The sequence below is a fragment of the Sardina pilchardus genome, chromosome 13 (genome assembly GCF_963854185.1).
Source record: "Sardina pilchardus chromosome 13, fSarPil1.1, whole genome shotgun sequence".
NCBI lineage: Eukaryota > Metazoa > Chordata > Actinopteri > Clupeiformes > Clupeidae > Sardina > Sardina pilchardus.
The window spans coordinates 11,843,430-11,861,131 of NC_085006.1; the positions used below are offsets into that span (position 1 = coordinate 11,843,430).

Below are 17,702 nucleotides of genomic sequence, written 5' to 3' on the forward strand. Positions count from 1 at the left end.
GGGAGGCTCATCTAAAAAGTTGGTTTTGAATCTGGGGTCAATGAAACAAGACATTTGCATGACATCCTGTGCCTTCTGTGTGTACCTCTTGTTTAGGTCCTCTCTCATGACCAGTTTCATTTGCTTGGTCAGGGCTGGATCCTCATCATTTTCCTCCAGGATATCCCCAGTGATGTGGTCAAGGACTGGCTTAACGGCTGATAAAGTGACCCGTGTCTCTGAGCCAAGAGCATCGGTAAATTTACTCAGAGGTTCAAGGAGCTGGCAGAGCTGCTCCATGACATTTATGTCAGCATCCTTTGGCATCAGATGCCAAACTCCCCTTTCTGCAGCCAGTGTAGCACAGACTGCCTGCTGCTGGCTGAGGAACCGTTCAAGCATCTTGTATGTAGATCCCCATCGGGTCACGACATCATGGATTAGGCTCTTCTGTGGCAGGTTGAGGGCAGCTTGTTTTTCTGTCAGTGCTCTCTTTCTCTTCCAGCCCCGTGAGAAGGCTTGGACAAGATGACGACAGGCCTTGACTGCTGTTTCAGCTCTCTGAATTTTCAAAGCCTTTGAGATGGCCAGGTTCAAATTGTGACCGAAGCATCCAAGCCACAGATCTGGGAACTGGTCAAAGGCCTTGATCATGTTGGTTGCGTTATCTGTAGTTATGGAGACCAAATCTGCCTTGTTTATCACCCACTCTTCCAACACTCGTGGAGCTGTATTTTAATAGGGAAAACATGAAGGTGTCTGGTCGCTTCTAACTTCATCTCTGTTTGGATCCTAATGAATGAACTGGGCTAGCTAAGTGCCTTCAAAGTAGCACTGTGTGCCAGAGCCTTTAGGTATTGTATCAACTGTATCAGGTACTGTATCAACTCATCTTAGTTAAGGGAATAACGTAGTTTAATATGAAAAAGCGGTGGATTGTTCCTTTGTTTATGTACATAACCTTACATATAATGTGAATGATTTTTTTTAACAAGGTGTAGAAAAAGCTTGTCTTTATTTAAAACACTATATATATATATATTATATATATATTATACGACTCTCTGGAATGCTGAGGGAGCTCCCATTCACTTTGAATGGGCCTCCCCAACGTTCTGAGGTCAGTTATTTTTGTATAATGACCGCTCCAAAAGTATAATGACCGCTGCCAATGGCAACAGGTTTTTCACTCCGCAAGTAGATCGGAAGCTATTAAACTGCAATAAATCTTATTTATTTTGTCTCCCTTTTTTCTTATTGCCGTATAATAAGCGTGATAATAGAATAGAAGAATAGAATAGAATATATACTTTTTAGATCCCGTGAGGGAAATTCGTTTCTCTGCATTTAACCCAATTTTAACCGAATTAGTGAACACACACAGCACACACACAGTGAGGTGAATCACACACTAACCCAGAGCAGTGAGCTGCCTGCCCAACCAGCGGCGCTCGGGGAGCAGTGAGGGGTTAGGTACCTTGCTCAAGGGCACTTCAGCCATGGTGGCCTGGTCGGGGATCAAACCGGCAACCCTCCGGTCACAAGCCAGTACACCACGATCCTAGTCAGAATGTGAGTCTGATATTTGTAGTCTGGGGACCACTGGATTAAAGTGAATTCATATCTGCTCTTTCAACTTTATTACAAAGCGTAGTATTTGCGGACATTCACAAAATCTTGTAATGCAATGACAAAATATTACAGTTATTACATCTTTACCTAATTGCCTCAACAAAAAAAGAATAGAATAGAATAGAATAAGTCTTTAATTGTCCACCTAGGTGGAAAATTGTCTTCGGCTCACCAAAACACAGGATAAACAGACACATTTCTCACAGACACATTGACTGGACATACAGCAAATGGACATACAGCAGCTAGACATACAGCAACTGGACATACAGCAACATACAGCAACTGAACATACAGCAACTGGACATAGGCTACAGCAAGGAAGTGAAGAAAGTGAAGAAAGTTTCACACATAGTCTAAAGGGCAATTCACACCAGCAACAATAACTATAAAGATAGCTATAATTATAAGATTCTATGTGATCAATAATGAGGAATGTCTCTCTCATGTTAGTGAATGTGATAGCTAAGATTTGATGGATTCTGATTAGCTCTCAAGGGGAGTCATAAGTCATAATCACGATAAATCGATTAATTCGATTAATTGCACAGCCCTACAAAAGACAGAGAGAAACTATGTGAGATATTATCCTGACTGAGTTATTTTCCTTTGAAATAGTTGCAAAATCTTCTGTCTTAAATGTTTAGTCTGTAGTCCATAAATAACTGGATTTAAATGGGCAGGTACAACATGAAAAAGAACAGCCATTAACTTTCTTAAAAAGCGTTCTTCTGGAAACCGATGCATGATGATAACAATGTATCCGGACAGTAACATTATCAGATACAAGACTAAATGACTTGCACATGTTTGAATGGCTTTGTTGTTGAGTTCTGCATTTTTCTTAGTCCTGCATGCAACAGCAATTCTAATGTATGTGACAGCAACAGTCCCCATTGAGGAGGAAAATAGTACCACAGTGTAGAACAGTCCATAGATATTATTAATAGACACATCTTCACAAGATAGCTTGAACAGGGAGGCGTTGTCACAATAAAAATTTGGAATAAGTGATCTACAGCGAGACAACCTGTATGTGAGGCCCACTAGCATACTGACTAATACAATGACAAAACCCCAGGCTGATACAGACAAGACTGCAACTGCTCTAGCTGTCATTATTGCATTGTATCGCAATGGATTGCATATAGCCACATACCTATCAATAGCCATTATGATCAGTATAGTGTGTGATGCTGAGGCAAAAGTGTGGGCAAAAAATACCTGTGAAGCACACGCATTATAAGAAATGAACCTGTTTTTAGTAACCATGTCAAACAACAGTTGAGGTAGTATAACACTGTTAGCAAGGATATCATTCGCTGACAAGTTGCAAAATAGCAAGTACATGGGTTGGTGTAAGCTTTTCTCTCTAATGATGATAACAAGAACACCACAATTGGTTATCAGCAATCCAATATAGACAAAGAGTAGTGTGTAAAATACAACATCTGCTAATGATTCAGGGTGTCCTAATTCTTCCAGCACAAGAATGTCACTGACAGTGGACATGTTTTCCATCCTTGTTCCCTGGCCAACTGTGGATACAGAATCAGATCCAGACATTGCTCTCATACATTCATAGTTATTTCTGTGCACAGATTAATATTATGTGCTGAAATGATATTTGATTTGGATATCATTATAGGAGTGAGAAACTCATAGCTTACCCTTATTGAGAATAGATGGCAGACCCAACTTCTCGTGTTGAGAGATGCATTTATATCCTATTGTTGGCAATCCCATATTCTCTGACAGCAACCCCCCGCCCATCCCCTAAGAGATTGTATGAGGAGTCTCACAGGGGAGCTACACCAGACGCGTAACTGAAGCGCTCCGTTCGCGACGTGTAAAATCCATTTTAGAAGATGGGTCTATTTTTTTCGAATGTACGCGCCACTGTCGCGTCTAGTGTAGCTACTTCCATTGATCATAGTGATTATTAACTGCTGCAACATACGCGTCGCGAACGGAACGCTTCAGTTACGCATCTGGTGTAGCTCCACTGTCAGGCTGTCTTTGTAGGCCATCAGAATGTAGTTAAAGTGAGAATAGCCTGCTTCAGACCGTCGGGCCAGCTTGGGCCAGGCTAATTTCGAGCCAAACTGGTGCTAATAGGCCAGGTCCACAAGCCTCACCTTTGCGTTCACACTGTCAGGCCATTAGCCTCTCCGCATTACACCTCGACACGCCCTCGGTTGTGAAAACGTCACCATTACCACACCTTTTCAATCAGGATAAGCAGAAAGTCGCGTATCTCTTTCCTATGCTGTGCTATCGAAGTCAGTCACCACTTATTGTCCGTTTGTATTTCACTTAATATTAATTTCTATACAAACCAAGACGGTGGATTCCTAAATAAACACATGGCACAGACAACATACGTGTATCTAATTATGACTGCAGATGAAAATTAGCCCCAGGCTAACTCTAGCCACTTCCGCCATGCTCCACCAGAGGCGTTTCGCTGAGCTCCACACAAGGGTCTGGGCTTGAGGGCAATGCAAACTCCTTCCAGGGAGCAAAAAATAATGAACCAATCAGGAGCGCCGAAGGGGATTTCATAGATGTGACGTAGCGCCGAAGTGATTCAATCGCGGCACGCAGCGAGGAGTCTTGTGCTGACACTGATTGTGCTATTTCAACCGTTTTGTCGAATCTATCGAGTATTCATTCTTTAAAAGATGAACAGAGAATGGTTTTGAAGGCATTTATTGGTGGCAAGGATGTTTTCACTCTTCTTCCGACCGGGTTTGGCAAGAGCTTGAAGTAGCCTAGCACGTCATTCAAGATAATGGACAAGTGGTTTATCAAATCACATGCAAGGATTTTTTACAAGGCCCCGCCTTCAGAAATACATCTCGTATCAAGAAGTCCCAGATCCTTGTGTGAAGCTCAGCGAACTACAAGGATCTGGCGAGAGTCAGGTTAGGCTAACTCTGGTACAATACATGAAATGGCAACATTTATGTTTGAAATTGCACATGGTCCCTAATAAAAACGAAATAAATATAAATATAAATGGGTTATGTAACAGAAATGACAGTTTACCGTGACTCGAAGAGCAGTAAACATTTGTAAGGCTGTGTGTACAATCCACAGTAAAATCCGCATGGAGCTCCAGTGGAATTTTAGTTTCACAACGATGCCGCGAGTTCACAGCCTAGCACCAAACTCCGAGCGCAGAGTAGGCTAAAGAAAATATTTTGAAGGCAGTAGATGCTCCTGCTAAGAACCAAACGGGACTTTGTTCAAATCCACAAATATATGGCTACTGGAAAATGTGAGGTTCGTTTATAAAATGACACATAAAATGACTAAATTCAAGATGGCGGCAAACGGTAAACTTTTGGAAGTGACTGCCTGAATAAACCGTCATGTGAGTAAACCACCAGTGCTTTTTCAAAGTTCTCGATGTCTCGTTTTAAACGTCAGGGCCCTCAGAAGTCTACCAATAAAGTGTGGAGCTACTTTGAGCCTCATAAATGGTGTAAAACAATGATTTATTTGCATGGCTAAGCCGATGCCCAAGGCACCCCCATTGAAAACCTGTTGGTAGCATCGGCAAACTAGCGGCAGATTTCTGAGTGCAGGGGGCAGGTCGAGATCAGCTCTGAGACAAACGCTCACACTCGGTATCATGTTTCAACACACTTTAAGTCAATATCACACCGGAATTCTCCTTTAAGTGGCATCCTATTCTTAATCCAAAAGGTTTTGCATCCATGAACGTCACGGGCTTAATGTGATGTTGCTATAACAGCTTCAACTTTTCTGGGAAGGCTTTCCATAAGGTTTAGGAGTGTATTCATGGGATTTTTTGCCCATTCTTCCAGAAGTGCATTTGTGAGGTCACACTCTGATGTTGGATGAGGCGACTGGCTCTCAGTCTCTGCTCTAATTCATCCCAAAGGTGTTCTATCGGGTTGAAGTCAGCACTCTGTCCAGGCTAGTCAAGTACATCCACACCAAACTCTGAGATCCATGTCTTTATGGACCTTGCTTTGTGCACTGGTGCACTGTCATGTTGAAACAGGAAGTGGCCATCCAAACTGTTCCCACAAAGTTGTGAGCGTGGAATTGTCCAAAATCTCTTGGTTATTGCTGTAGCATTCAGAGTTCCTTTCATTGGAACTAAGGGGCCAAGCCCAGCTCGGGGATGGCCCCTTCCTGTTCCAACATGACTGTGCACCAGTGCTCAAAGCAAGGTCCATAAAGACGTGGATGATAGAGTCTGTGGATCTGCATGATTTACAAGAGGCTCATTTTCAGTCCGAAAATAAAAGGAATCCCATTTAAAAACTGAAAAATCACACCCCTGACCAGCAGCCATAGAGCGTGACCACACTGCACTACAGCTCGCAAGCCAATGGACTGTGTGAGCGTTTTCACCACACACTGAAACCCGCGTTGCAGGTGAGCCTCCGTGACGAGAGCTAGGTGGATCGTTTGCCTTGGGTGATGTTAGGTCTGCGTGCTGCCTCCCAAAGAGGATCTCTTTTTTTCCGTGGCCAAGTTGGTATATGGGCAGCCTCTGCCTCTGTATCTGGTGATTTCTTGCCTGATGTTACCCACCCATGGTCTGCTGGTCAGCAGATGCACCTTTATGGTGCCCAGGCCAGTGCCTACCTCCCAGCACGGCATGCCACATTCACAGCTTTTGCCAGGTTGGCAGAGCACAGCATGTGTTTATTCGTCATGATGCTCACTGCAGCCCCACTCTACAATGGTCTGTTCTGGGTGCTGGAAATTTATCCTTGACTGTCCGGAAGAAAGAAAGAAAAGAGAGAGAGAGAGAGAGAGAGAGAGAAATAGAGGCACAGGAGTTGGTTAAAAGACTTGGCATTAACTAGGTGGCGATCATTCATTCACCAATAGCCTATTTATCGTTAGGCTAACAAGGCCGGAGTAGGGGAAGGCCTTCAGGCTGTCCACCAGAGCCCGGAGGTTGATCCTGATGACGCAGCGCTGGTCACAGTAATTTAGGTTATAGCACACACATTTACACTTGCACCCCCCCCCCCCCACACACACACTCACACACACATACACATATACACACCTCATTGCATACATTGGAGGCACTTGACTGTGATCCACTTCACACACGCCTGTGAATGTGAGCCACTTTCCAATTAGTCAGAAACAATTTAAAAGGCTAACAATATAAGGGCTAACGATTGTAATGCATATTCATACCAAGTGGCAATGAATATCTGGGAGCGCAGGTCATGGAGGGAGCTACATCTCCCTGCCACCCCTGCAGCTGACCCTAGGACCCTTGCTTTCTCCCGCCTGGTCGTTCCTTCTTAACCAAAGCCAATAGCTTCCCTGCTCAGCCTCCTCAGCAGGTCTTCAGAGCCTTTCTTAGTTTGGGGCCTGTGACCGCCAGCACTCCCATTACAGGACAGTTCTCGAGAGCACTGAGAGCATGATTCCAGACAATATTGTTCTATATTTCCAGTTGATTAGAAGCTTGTATTTATGGTTTTCATGGGAAATATGGGCATTTCTTTTTAGCATATTCTCTAATTTTATTTTCATACCTTAGTGAAAAAGAAAGTCTGAAAGTTCACACTCTTTAACTTAAAGATGTGAATGGAAAAATGTTTCTGTTACATTGTTCTATACCAGGGATGGGCAACTGGCGGCCCGCGGGCCGCATGCGGCCCGCCTCCTCACTCAGTGCGGCCCGCGGATGATCATTTTTACTGTGATTAAAAATGCGTGTTTCTTTTTCTTTTTTTTTTTTTTTTACCGCACCGTCATTGTAATTATACTGTTCGCCAATAGATAGCGCCTCCTATGCAAACCATCTCGGGCCCTCGGACCTTTACCATCGCTGAGGAAAAACAGTGCACACATAGAAGAAAAGTAGAAAACTCATTTAGAAAACCGTAGGCTACCTTTCAGTCAAAATCGGAAGCAGTGTCTGTTCATAGAATGGTAAGGCAAACCCATGTCAAGTTTTGCTAGAAACTATATCAGCCATGAAAGATTTAAACTTCAGTCGCCACTACATTACAACACCTTGCGAAAAGTTATCAGAAGTAGCCTGCCCTACACACACGTAGCCGACCTCAAATCAAAAGTAGGCTAGCCTACACTAACAATAGCGACTAATTGCCAGAACTACACAGGAATCCGTCTTTTGCTGTTTCGCTTGAGCTTGCCAAAGCAAAGAGGCTATATCAGATGGCGAAATTGTTTGGGTGCGTAGTGGAGGTAAAAACTTCGAAACGGTATATTTGTCCCGACGCACGGTGACGCGCATAATTGTTGACATTCTGATAATGTCGAGGGGGGGAGCTGAGACAAAGCATGCATGACTGCAAGTAGGCCTACTGTAGCTTACTTTTTGGCGTTGGATGAGAGTACAGATGTGATGGATGTTACATGTTACATCTGTAGGCCTACTCTCATTATGGACGTTAGGGAATGTCTATAAATTCTTAAAAATGGAGTGGGAGCATAAATGCATTGAATATGAGGCTTGTTGCACTTCATGATGGGCCATTGTCTTTCAATTCTGTGCCATCATTGAATGGTGATTTATGTGAGCCCTTTGCACTGAAAATAATACTTATCACTGGCTGTAAAATATTTGTATTTGTTGTTAGGGAGTCTATGTAAAATATGCATTTGAGCATGAAAATTGACATATTTCATTCTTATTCAGAATTATTTTGCAGCATCAGATGTGCGGAAGTGCGCGCCCACATTTGGCCCTCTGATGGTGATGATAAAAAAATGTGGCCCTCTTAGTCATGAAAGTTGCCCATCCCTGTTCTATACAATCTACCAGGGGTTCCAACAATGTGGTTTTGTGTCAACATATATTTCTTAATGAGATCTCTGAATAAATTTGCTTCCCTTCAAGGTTGGATTTTTCCTTATAGTCATAGAGATTACCATTAATCACCAAAAGAGGATTTTATACCTGGAAACGGTGCCTTTTCATCTGAAGGCCCTCCAATTTGCTAAGACAGGAGGCTTTCCCAAACCTGCCCATCTCAGTGTGTAGTCTTAAGTATGAAATGAGGGAGGTGAAGGTGAATGAGGGTGGATAAGGTTAATGGAGCAACAATCTTTGTGATGCACCCTAATGATTTTAATATCGTAATCTTCAATTCATTTCTTTGAAGATTTCAAGCCTACAGTTGTATGGATAATTATTTATCGGAAAGGGAAAATCTAACTGATTGAAGTAATTAAGTTGAAGATTTAAATGCTCTTTCAATTTTAAATAAACAAAGCATGGTATTTGCTCACATTCATAAAATCATGTAACATTGTGCAAAGAAAAACATGACAATATTGCATCTTTACTCAATCAACTCCGAAAAAAAGAAAGGTTCAAACACTTTCACCATTTGCAATCACAACATTCTACATTTATGTATAATAACATTTACATTATATTATTATATTATATTTCAACTGGTTCAATAATCGCCAATTGCTTTATCCTCAAATAGGCCTATGTGAAATATTTAACAGACACAATGTGAGTTATTGTACTAACTGTGACTTATCTTCCTCTGAAATAGTTGCAAAATTTTCAGTTTTAAATGTTTAGTCTGTAGTCCATAAATAATTGGATTCAAATGGGCAGGTATAACAAGACAAATGATAGCCATGAGTTTTCTTAAAAAGCGATCTTCTGGAAACCGATGCATGATAACAATAATGAATCCAGAGAACAACAATATCAGATACAAGACTAAATGACTTGTACATGTTTGGATGGCTTTGCTGTTGAGTTCTGCATTTTTCTTAGTCAGGCATTTGACACCAATTCTAATGTATGTGACAGCAATAGTCCCCATTGAGGAGGACAATAGTACCACAGTGTAGAACAGTCCATAGATATTATTAATAGACACATCTTCACAAGATAACTTGAACAAAGAGGCATTGTTACAATAAAAATTTGGAATACGTGATCTACAGAGAGACAACCTGAATGTGAGGCCCACTAGTACACTGACAAATACAATGGCAAAAGCCCAGGCTGATACAGACAAGACTGCAACTGCCTTAGCTGTCATTATTGAATTGTATCGCAGTGGATTGCATATAGCCACATACCTATCAATAGCCATTATGATCAATATAGTGTGTGATGCTGAGGCAAACGTATGGTTAAAAAATATCTGTGAAGCACACGCATTATAAGAAATCAACCTGTTTTTAGTAACCATGTCAAACAACAGTTGAGGTAGTATAACTGTGTTATTAAGGACATCATTGACTGACAAGTTGCAAAATAACAAGTACATGGGTTGGTGTAAGCTTTTCTCTCTAATGATGATAACAAGAACACAAAAGTTGGTTATCAGCAGTGCAATATAGACAAAGAGTAGAGTGTAAAATACAAGATCTGCAAATGATTCAGGGTGTCCTAATTCTTCCAGCACAAGAATGTCACTGACAGTGGACATGTTTTCCATCCTTGTTCCCTGGCCAGTATCAGATCCAGACAATTATTTTTCTTCTCATACAGTTATTTTTGTGCACAGATTTCTATTATACTGTATGCTGATAATAATGTTTTGATTTGATATTTGGATAGCATTAGGAATGGGAAACTCATAGCATAGTAACAATAGACGGCAGACCCAACTTCTCTCGCCTGTCTTGCAGAACTACTTATATCCTATTGTTGGCAATCTCAACAATCCCAAGTTCTCTGACAACCGCCCCCCCTCCCCATCACACACAAAAAAAAAACAAAGATCCACTGAGAGATTGCAGGAGGAGGAGGAGGCAGGACAAACACAAATCTGAGGCCGTCTCTGGAACACCAAAGAGACCAACATAATGACAATGATCTACAGTATCTCACTGGGTGACCACTGCACCGCCCTACAGTACATCCCACAGGTCAGCGTTTTCAAAATGGCAACTCTTTTTGTCCATTTTATTAATTTATTCAACTAACATTTGAATCCAAATAGACTCAAGGTCAATGTATTGTTCAGGCCACAAATGTCACCCGACAAAAACAAAATGTTGCTGACAGATGTCACAGAGCTGTAGGCTTTCATAGTCTAGCCCCAGAAAAAACTTGTCGAATAGAACGTCAACTTTCTAAGAACCCTTGGATATGAATGTTATATTTCACCACAAAACAAAAGTAAAGGCCTACACCATGACCATGGCAACATACATTAGATACAATGACAATGTCTGCCGTTTCAAATTTTGTGATGTATGCAACAAGCTCTGCGACACCCTAGAAGCCACAATTTTTTGTCTCATCATCAATTTTTTGTCAAGCGAAACTTGTTGTCTGAACTATCAATTGACCATTACAGATTGGAGCAACTCATAATTACGTGCCCGACGTGCTTAGATGAAGGGAACATGCACAGCAGTGTCAGTGATAAATTAAATCCACAACGTTGTGGCTACTGGATGCCATCCTAGTCCCAGTTTGTGGGAAGTAATGATGGGAATCCCTGATCATTGTGATTGTAGTCATTAGTCAAGCCTAATCAACACTGATAACCACAACCAACAGTGGATGTTCTCAATCAACACAAATAGGTCCACCTGACCAACCATACCCTTTCATGAATTCATCCATTTGGTGGCCACAGGGCCACCTCTGGACAAGAGGTCTGCGCTACAGTTCATTTTGCTCAGCAGATGTGTTGTGCGCATTTGTGTCAGGTGGAGAGCAACATGGTGATTTATGTCAGTTACTGTGACTGTATTGTATGTTATGATTAAGACAAGGCAGCTTGTCAGTCGCAGTGAGAAATGTTTCGTAGCGAGAAACACCTTGAGTAGCTCTAGCTCATTGTTGTGGCGGCCTGATTGAGATTTTGTCCATTGTCCATGCACTGACTTGCTATCACATATGTATCTCCCATCGCAATATATCCACATAGCGTGTCAGAAGAACTATAGAATGTAGAACCCTATTGAAGCGAGGCGGGTGGTGAGCAAACAGCGAACAACAAAACATGCTCTAGGCCCTCACTCATCTATCTATTAATGCAAGAAATGTCTGTCTGTGTGTCACTCTGTCCATCTGTCTGTCTGTGTGTTCCACGCATAACTCTCGAACCACTCATCCAACTGACCTAAAATTTGCCACTTGTCTTACTAATGACATGCATGAGTGCAGTGCAAAGTTTGGTCATAGAAACAAAAAAGCACATTTCGCTGACAAACTCATGTGTTGCTATTCATGGAAATTTCGATGTCTCACGTAAACAACGGACCGTTTCAAGATTGTTAATGTTAGATAAACATGCTGAGTCCGACACACATGCACCCATGTTGGTAAGCAGGCTGTTAAAGTCAACGTTGCATAGGCTACTCATCAACAACCGTGGTTGCCTAGCGGTTCTGTTGCCTGATCAGGTTGCTGATCTTGCAATGCCGACACACACGTCGGTAGCATTCTGTTAAAATTTGCATTTAAAACAGCCGTTCTTGACTATCTGGACATCGGCTATAACATTCATTCAAACATCACTTCCGAGTTCATAGCACTGGCATTGCCTAGGTCAGCTTTTAGGCCATGGTTTAGCTTTAGGCTATAATTTCCCAACAACAGCAAAAATGCATGGGTATGTAATGTGTCTAATATTGCCATTAGCTGCAACTCAAACGCCTTTCCCCTTCACTTTTTTTACTTCGCAAAGACAGTAAAAAGCTCTACTAACTGCACAGGCTTGATTCTACATAATCACAATCTAGCATGATACCTGCATCAACGTCATTTGGCAACAAGTTTCTTGGAAAACATTGTTTACGGGCACTGCACTAGTAGAAAATGAATGGGGAAAATAACAGGTAATAGTTTGGCGGTGTCATGCTCCTGAACGGGCCCAATGCTATACACGTTTTGGATGCCACCCAACATGGGGTGGCGTTCTGCAGTTTGGGAACCACTGGATTAATTGAAATCTGCTTTCAACTTTATTACAAAGCGAGCTATATGCTGACATTCACAAAATTATGTAATGCAATGACAAAATATTACAATTATTACATATTTATTTAATTATCTCAACAAGAAAAGAAAGGTTCACACATATAGTCTAAAGGGCCATTCATACCAGAAACAATAACTGTAAAGATAATTATAAGATTTTATGTGATCAATAATGAGGAATGTGTCTCTCATGTTGGTGAATGTGATGGCTAACATTTAATGGATTCTAATTAGCTGACCAGGGGATTTCACATTGCACGTGGCAGACGCTTCGCTCCCCACTTTTGCTTTTGGTTGAGGAAATGCCCCAAAATCTTTTGATGTGGTTGCCGCTGGGCTCAGTGCAAAAGACACAAAATGTGAGTTATTATCCTAACTGTGAGTTCTTTTCCTTTGAAATAGTTGCACAATTTTCTGTTTTAAATGTTTAGTCTGTAGGCCATAAATAATTGGATTTAAATGGCCAGGTATGATATGAAAAAGAATAGCCATTAACTTTCGTAAAAAACGTTCTTTTGGAAACCGATGCATGATGACAATAATGTATCCAGACAGTAACATGATCAAATACAAGACTAAATGACTTGCACATGTTTGAATGGCTTTGCTATTGAGTTCTGCATTTTTCTTAGTCAGGCATGTGACACCAATTCTAATGTATGTGACAGCAACAGTCCCCATTGAGGAGGAAAATAGTACCACAGTGTAGAACAGTCCATAGATATTATTAATAGACACATCTTCACAAGATAGCTTGAACAGGGAGGCGTTGTCACAATAAAAATTTGGAATAAGTGATCTACAGCGAGACAACCTGACTGTGAGGCCCACTAGTATACCGACCATTACAATTACAAAACCCCAGGCTGATACAGACAAGGCTGTAACTGCCTTAGCTGTCATTATTGCATTGTATCGCAACGGATGACATATAGCCACATACCTATCAATAGCCATTATGATCAGTATAGTGTGTGATGCTGAAGCAAAAGTATGAGTAAAATATATCTGTGAAACACACGCATTATAAGAAATGAACCTGTTTTTAGTAAAAATGTCAAACAACAGTTGAGGTAGTAAAACAGTGTTAGCAAGGACATCATTGACTGACAAGTTGCAATATAGGAAGTACATGGGTTGGTGTAAGCTTCTCTCTCTGATGATTATAAGAAGAACACCAATATTGGTTATCAGCAGTGCAATATAGACAAAGAGTAGAGTGTAAAATACAACATCTGCAAATGATTCAGGGTGTCCTAATTCTTCCAGCACAAGAATGTCACTGACAGTGGACATGTTTTCCATCCTTGTTCCCTGGCCAACTGTGGATACAGAATCAGATCCAGACATTGTTTGTTTTATCTCTTCAAACAGTTATTGTTTGTGCACATTTACATTATGTGAGAAGTGCATATCTTACCCTCAGTTAGAACAGATGGAAATCCCAACTTCTTTCACTTGTCTTGCAGAACTGCTTATATCCTACTGTATATCCTATCAATGGCAATCTCAACAATTTCAAATCCTCAGAAGGCCAACCCCATCACACACACAAACACACAAAAAACTAAGATCCACTGAGAGATTGCAGGAGGAGGAGGCAAGAAAAACAAATAAGCAAACAAATAGAAACTAGATGCACCGCATAGAGCAGTGGTTCCCAAACTTTTCTGGCTTACGGCACCCCTAAACATATCTCTCTCCATCCAAGGCACCCCTATTTTTTACTTTTTACTCTCAACCTCCTTTGTGCCATATTTGTACAGCATGCCATTTTATTTAACCTTGTGATATGTTGGATACACCATAACTGCTTTTATTATAGGCATTACGATAAGGTGAAGTTGATATCTCATTTTGTTTTATTCAAATGAACAGTACTCTCACTCAACTAATTTAATTGAATGTTTGAATAAATGCTGAACATATAAATGGTGAACATATGAACAGACAATTACCCTCTGTCCCTCTCACAACTATATCACAGCCAGGTAAGAATTGAGAAATTGGCTGGCAGTAACAAAATATCAGCAAAACTTAATACAACAATAAAATTCAAAACTTAATCAAATTCACAAAATAGTTATACTGGTTGTCTCCAGTCCAGACAACTTATCAATTTAATGGGACACATGTGCCTGTCTCTGACTGCAGAGTTTGCTAATGCGAGGAGTGATTGTGGACAGTGCAACGCGGAGGTCCTGTTCAACTGACAGCCTTTGCCTCAGCTTATTTTTGATGTACGTGAGAGACGAGAAAGCCAGTTCACAGAGGTAGGAGGTGGGGAATTGGATCAGCACATTTATCGCTTTCTCTGAGAGAGATGGATATTCCTGACCCACACGCAGCCAAAATGTGTCCAAAGACACTTCACTGTATTGCAACTTCAGTGTTCGGTCCATTTGCAATTCAGCAAGCTCATCCTGTCCCCTTGATGACAGGCATCTTGCCGCTGATTCAGTGGCAAGAGAGTGAAATGGATCTCGAACCCAATCAAATTCCTCTTTTTTGTGAGGGAAATAGGTCTCAAATCGTTTCTCCAGGGCAGATAAATGTGCGGAGACTGAATCAAAAAACACTGCAGACTTGTCAGTAGGATTTGTAGCTGTCAGTGGAAACATATCAATGGTTTTTTTTGCCACTCTTTGACGCCACTGACCTAATTTGGCCCTAAATCCATTGATTTTGTCTGTTGCAGACAGAACAGTTTCGTTCCGCCCCTGCATTCTCGCATTTAGCTCATTCATGTGGCCAAAAATGTCAGCTAAGTAAGCGAGCTGAAGCCACCAAAAATCATCATTAATTTTGTCTTTGAAAGGAAGTTCATGGTCCCTCGCAAACGCCCGCAGCTCTTCTCTTAATTCATAAACACGGGCTAGTGTTCTCCCCCTGGATAACCACCTGACCTCGGTGTGGAGTAAGAGACCCTGGTGTTCTGAGCCCATTTCACTGCAGAGGGCAGTGAATAATCGTGTCTGAAGGGGACGTGATTTGACGTAGGCTAATTGACAATTTTTACCACTTGATTTAAGACATCCGTCAGGTCTGGAGGCATCGTTTTAGCAGTAAGAGCCTCACGATGCAACATGCAATGCGTCGCGACCATGGCCGGATTCTGTTGCATTCCCAGCAAACAATTAACGTTCTGCTAACTTTCACTAACGTTAGCTTTTGGTTCCCCTATGGTTCGTTTTTCAGCAACCTACTAATAACGTTTAGAGAACGTTATCTCCAGGTTGTCAAAACAAATAACGTTCCCCTAACGTTTTTACAACTGAAGAAAAAAACGTTATATTCTGGTTGAATCCCAGCAAGCAAATAACGTTAGCCGCTGGTTCTCCTGTGGTTAGTTTATCAGTAACCTTCTAATACCCTGGAGAGAACGTTAGCTCCAGGTTATCAAAGTTTCCCGAACGTTATTACAACTAAAGAAAAAAACGTTATATTCTGGTTGCATTTCTCTTTTCACACAACGTTGCTACTTAGTTGTTTTTAGGTATCTTATTTGTATAACCATATCGGTATTCTCTGGTTATGTACAGGGGTTGATTGATGAAAATCGCCCCAGAGTTTCTATGAGTTTCCAATTGAACACGGCCAGCAGCCACACTGCAAAGTCGGAATAATTTGTTGCAAAATCGACATATAGCCCTATTCTATTCTTCCCCCCTCTGTTGGATTGATATTCGGCCGACCAAAGCCAGCCCGTCAGCTAAAGGGACCAGCGCGAGAAGCTAGGTTGAGAAACTTTCATCTCCGTGAGTTCTGGGGTGTTGGTGTTTTAGCAGACTCAACCTCGCTAACTTTAAAGGGATATTCCGCCATTTTTGGAAATACGCTCATTTTCCACCTCCCCTTGAGCAAAACAATCGATATTTACCTTGCTCCCGTTCATCCAGCCATTCTGTGAGTCTGGCGATACAACTTTTAGCTTCAGCCTAGCATAGGTCATTGAATCGGATTAGACCATTAGCTTCTCGCCTGCTAGCTTCATGTTTAAAAGTGACTAAGATTTCTGGTAATTTTCCCATTTAAAACGTGTCTCCTCTCAAGTTAGAAAGTGCAATAAGACCAACTGAAAATGAAACCTGGCGTTTTTCTAGGCTGATTTGACATGGAACTACACTCTCATCTGGCGTAATAATCAAGGCAACTTGCAAACGTACCATAGGCGCAGTGATATCGTACGCAGCATCTGAAAATAGTCCCCATAGACAACAAGCAGTAGTAGTGCCAGTAGTTTGCAAGTTGCCTTGATTATTACGCCAGATGAGAGTGTAGTTCCATGTCAAATCAGCCTAGAAAAACGCCAGGTTTCATTTTCAGTTGGTCTTATTGCATTTTCTAACTTGAGAGGAGACACATTTTAAATGGGAAAATTACCAGAAATCTTAGTCACTTTTAAACATGAAGCTAGCAGGCGAGAAGCTAACGGTCTAATCCGATTCAATGATCTATGCTAGGCTGAAGCTAAAAGTTGTATCGCCAGACTCACAGAATGGCTGGATGAACGGGAGCAAGGTAAATATCGATTGTTTTGCTCGAGGGGAGGTGGAAAATGAGCGTATTTCCAAAAATGGCGGAATATCCCTTTAAGACATTTGGATAACACAGAGATAAAGTTACTCACGTAGGCTGGCTGTATGGTATCGATCACATTCTTCACATCGTTCATGCACTTGTTCCATTAAGTCCAACAGGCTTTTAAAAAACACTGTACAGGGTAAACCGGGTGGAAGAGCTAGCTAGCCATAGTCCCAGGCAGGCACACAACGATTTCATGCTAACTAATCTGACGAATAGTTTTGGATTAATCCATAATCGATTAGAGTGGCACCTGAAATGCATTCATGTTTTTAAAGCTTTATTTGTTATGAAAATATGATGATGAGGACTCCAATGAATTATTTCTCAAACGTTGAGACTGCATCTTAAACAGCACAATGTACCCGGGGGAGAATTGTTTTATATTAACACGTAGTCCAAGTTATAGCCTATGTTACTGTGCTGTTCACTCAGCCTATCCCACAATTCCCAGTCCCAATTTAAAACAAAATAAACCAAAATCCATCATAATTCTGAACCGAGGACTTTTAATGGCATACGATGCAATAAAAACAGCCAGTTTTGAATGTTG

The 17,702-nt window shown here is 41.4% G+C and overlaps 3 protein-coding genes across 3 annotated transcripts; all 3 read right to left on the reverse strand.

Moving 5' to 3' along the window:
• Window positions 1-2,196: 2,196 nt before the first annotated feature.
• On the reverse strand, window positions 2,197-3,177 carry LOC134100079 (olfactory receptor 5AP2-like). The gene is made up of 2 exons (XM_062553127.1): window positions 2,771-3,177; window positions 2,197-2,665 (listed from the first exon to the last, which is right to left on the reverse strand). The coding sequence occupies exons 1-2, from the start codon at window positions 3,175-3,177 to the stop codon at window positions 2,197-2,199; spliced, it is 876 nt and encodes a 291-aa protein (XP_062409111.1).
• Window positions 3,178-9,131: 5,954 nt separating this feature from the next.
• LOC134100080 (olfactory receptor 52E2-like) lies at window positions 9,132-10,064 on the reverse strand. The gene has a single exon (XM_062553128.1). The coding sequence runs from the start codon at window positions 10,062-10,064 to the stop codon at window positions 9,132-9,134; it is 933 nt and encodes a 310-aa protein (XP_062409112.1).
• Window positions 10,065-12,937: 2,873 nt separating this feature from the next.
• LOC134100081 (olfactory receptor 52N5-like) lies at window positions 12,938-13,870 on the reverse strand. The gene is made up of 2 exons (XM_062553129.1): window positions 13,531-13,870; window positions 12,938-13,401 (listed from the first exon to the last, which is right to left on the reverse strand). Exons 1-2 carry the CDS (start codon window positions 13,868-13,870, stop codon window positions 12,938-12,940), a joined length of 804 nt encoding a protein of 267 aa, XP_062409113.1.
• Window positions 13,871-17,702: the final 3,832 nt, after the last annotated feature.

What these genes read in the sequence shown, in the direction of transcription:
- LOC134100080 (XM_062553128.1), bottom strand. Translation starts at nt 10,064, where the DNA reads ATGGAAAACATGTCCACTGTCAGTGACATTCTTGTGCTGGAAGAATTA.
- LOC134100081 (XM_062553129.1), bottom strand. Translation starts at nt 13,870, where the DNA reads ATGGAAAACATGTCCACTGTCAGTGACATTCTTGTGCTGGAAGAATTA. An exon ending in TTCAGCATCACACACTATAC is followed by an intron (nt 13,402 to 13,530) that starts TGATCATAATGG and finishes TAATGGTCGGTA; the next exon opens with TACTAGTGGGCCTCACAGTC.
- LOC134100079 (XM_062553127.1), bottom strand. Translation starts at nt 3,177, where the DNA reads ATGTCTGGATCTGATTCTGTATCCACAGTTGGCCAGGGAACAAGGATG. An exon ending in ATCATAATGGCTATTGATAG is followed by an intron (nt 2,666 to 2,770) that starts GTATGTGGCTAT and finishes TGTATTAGTCAG; the next exon opens with TATGCTAGTGGGCCTCACAT.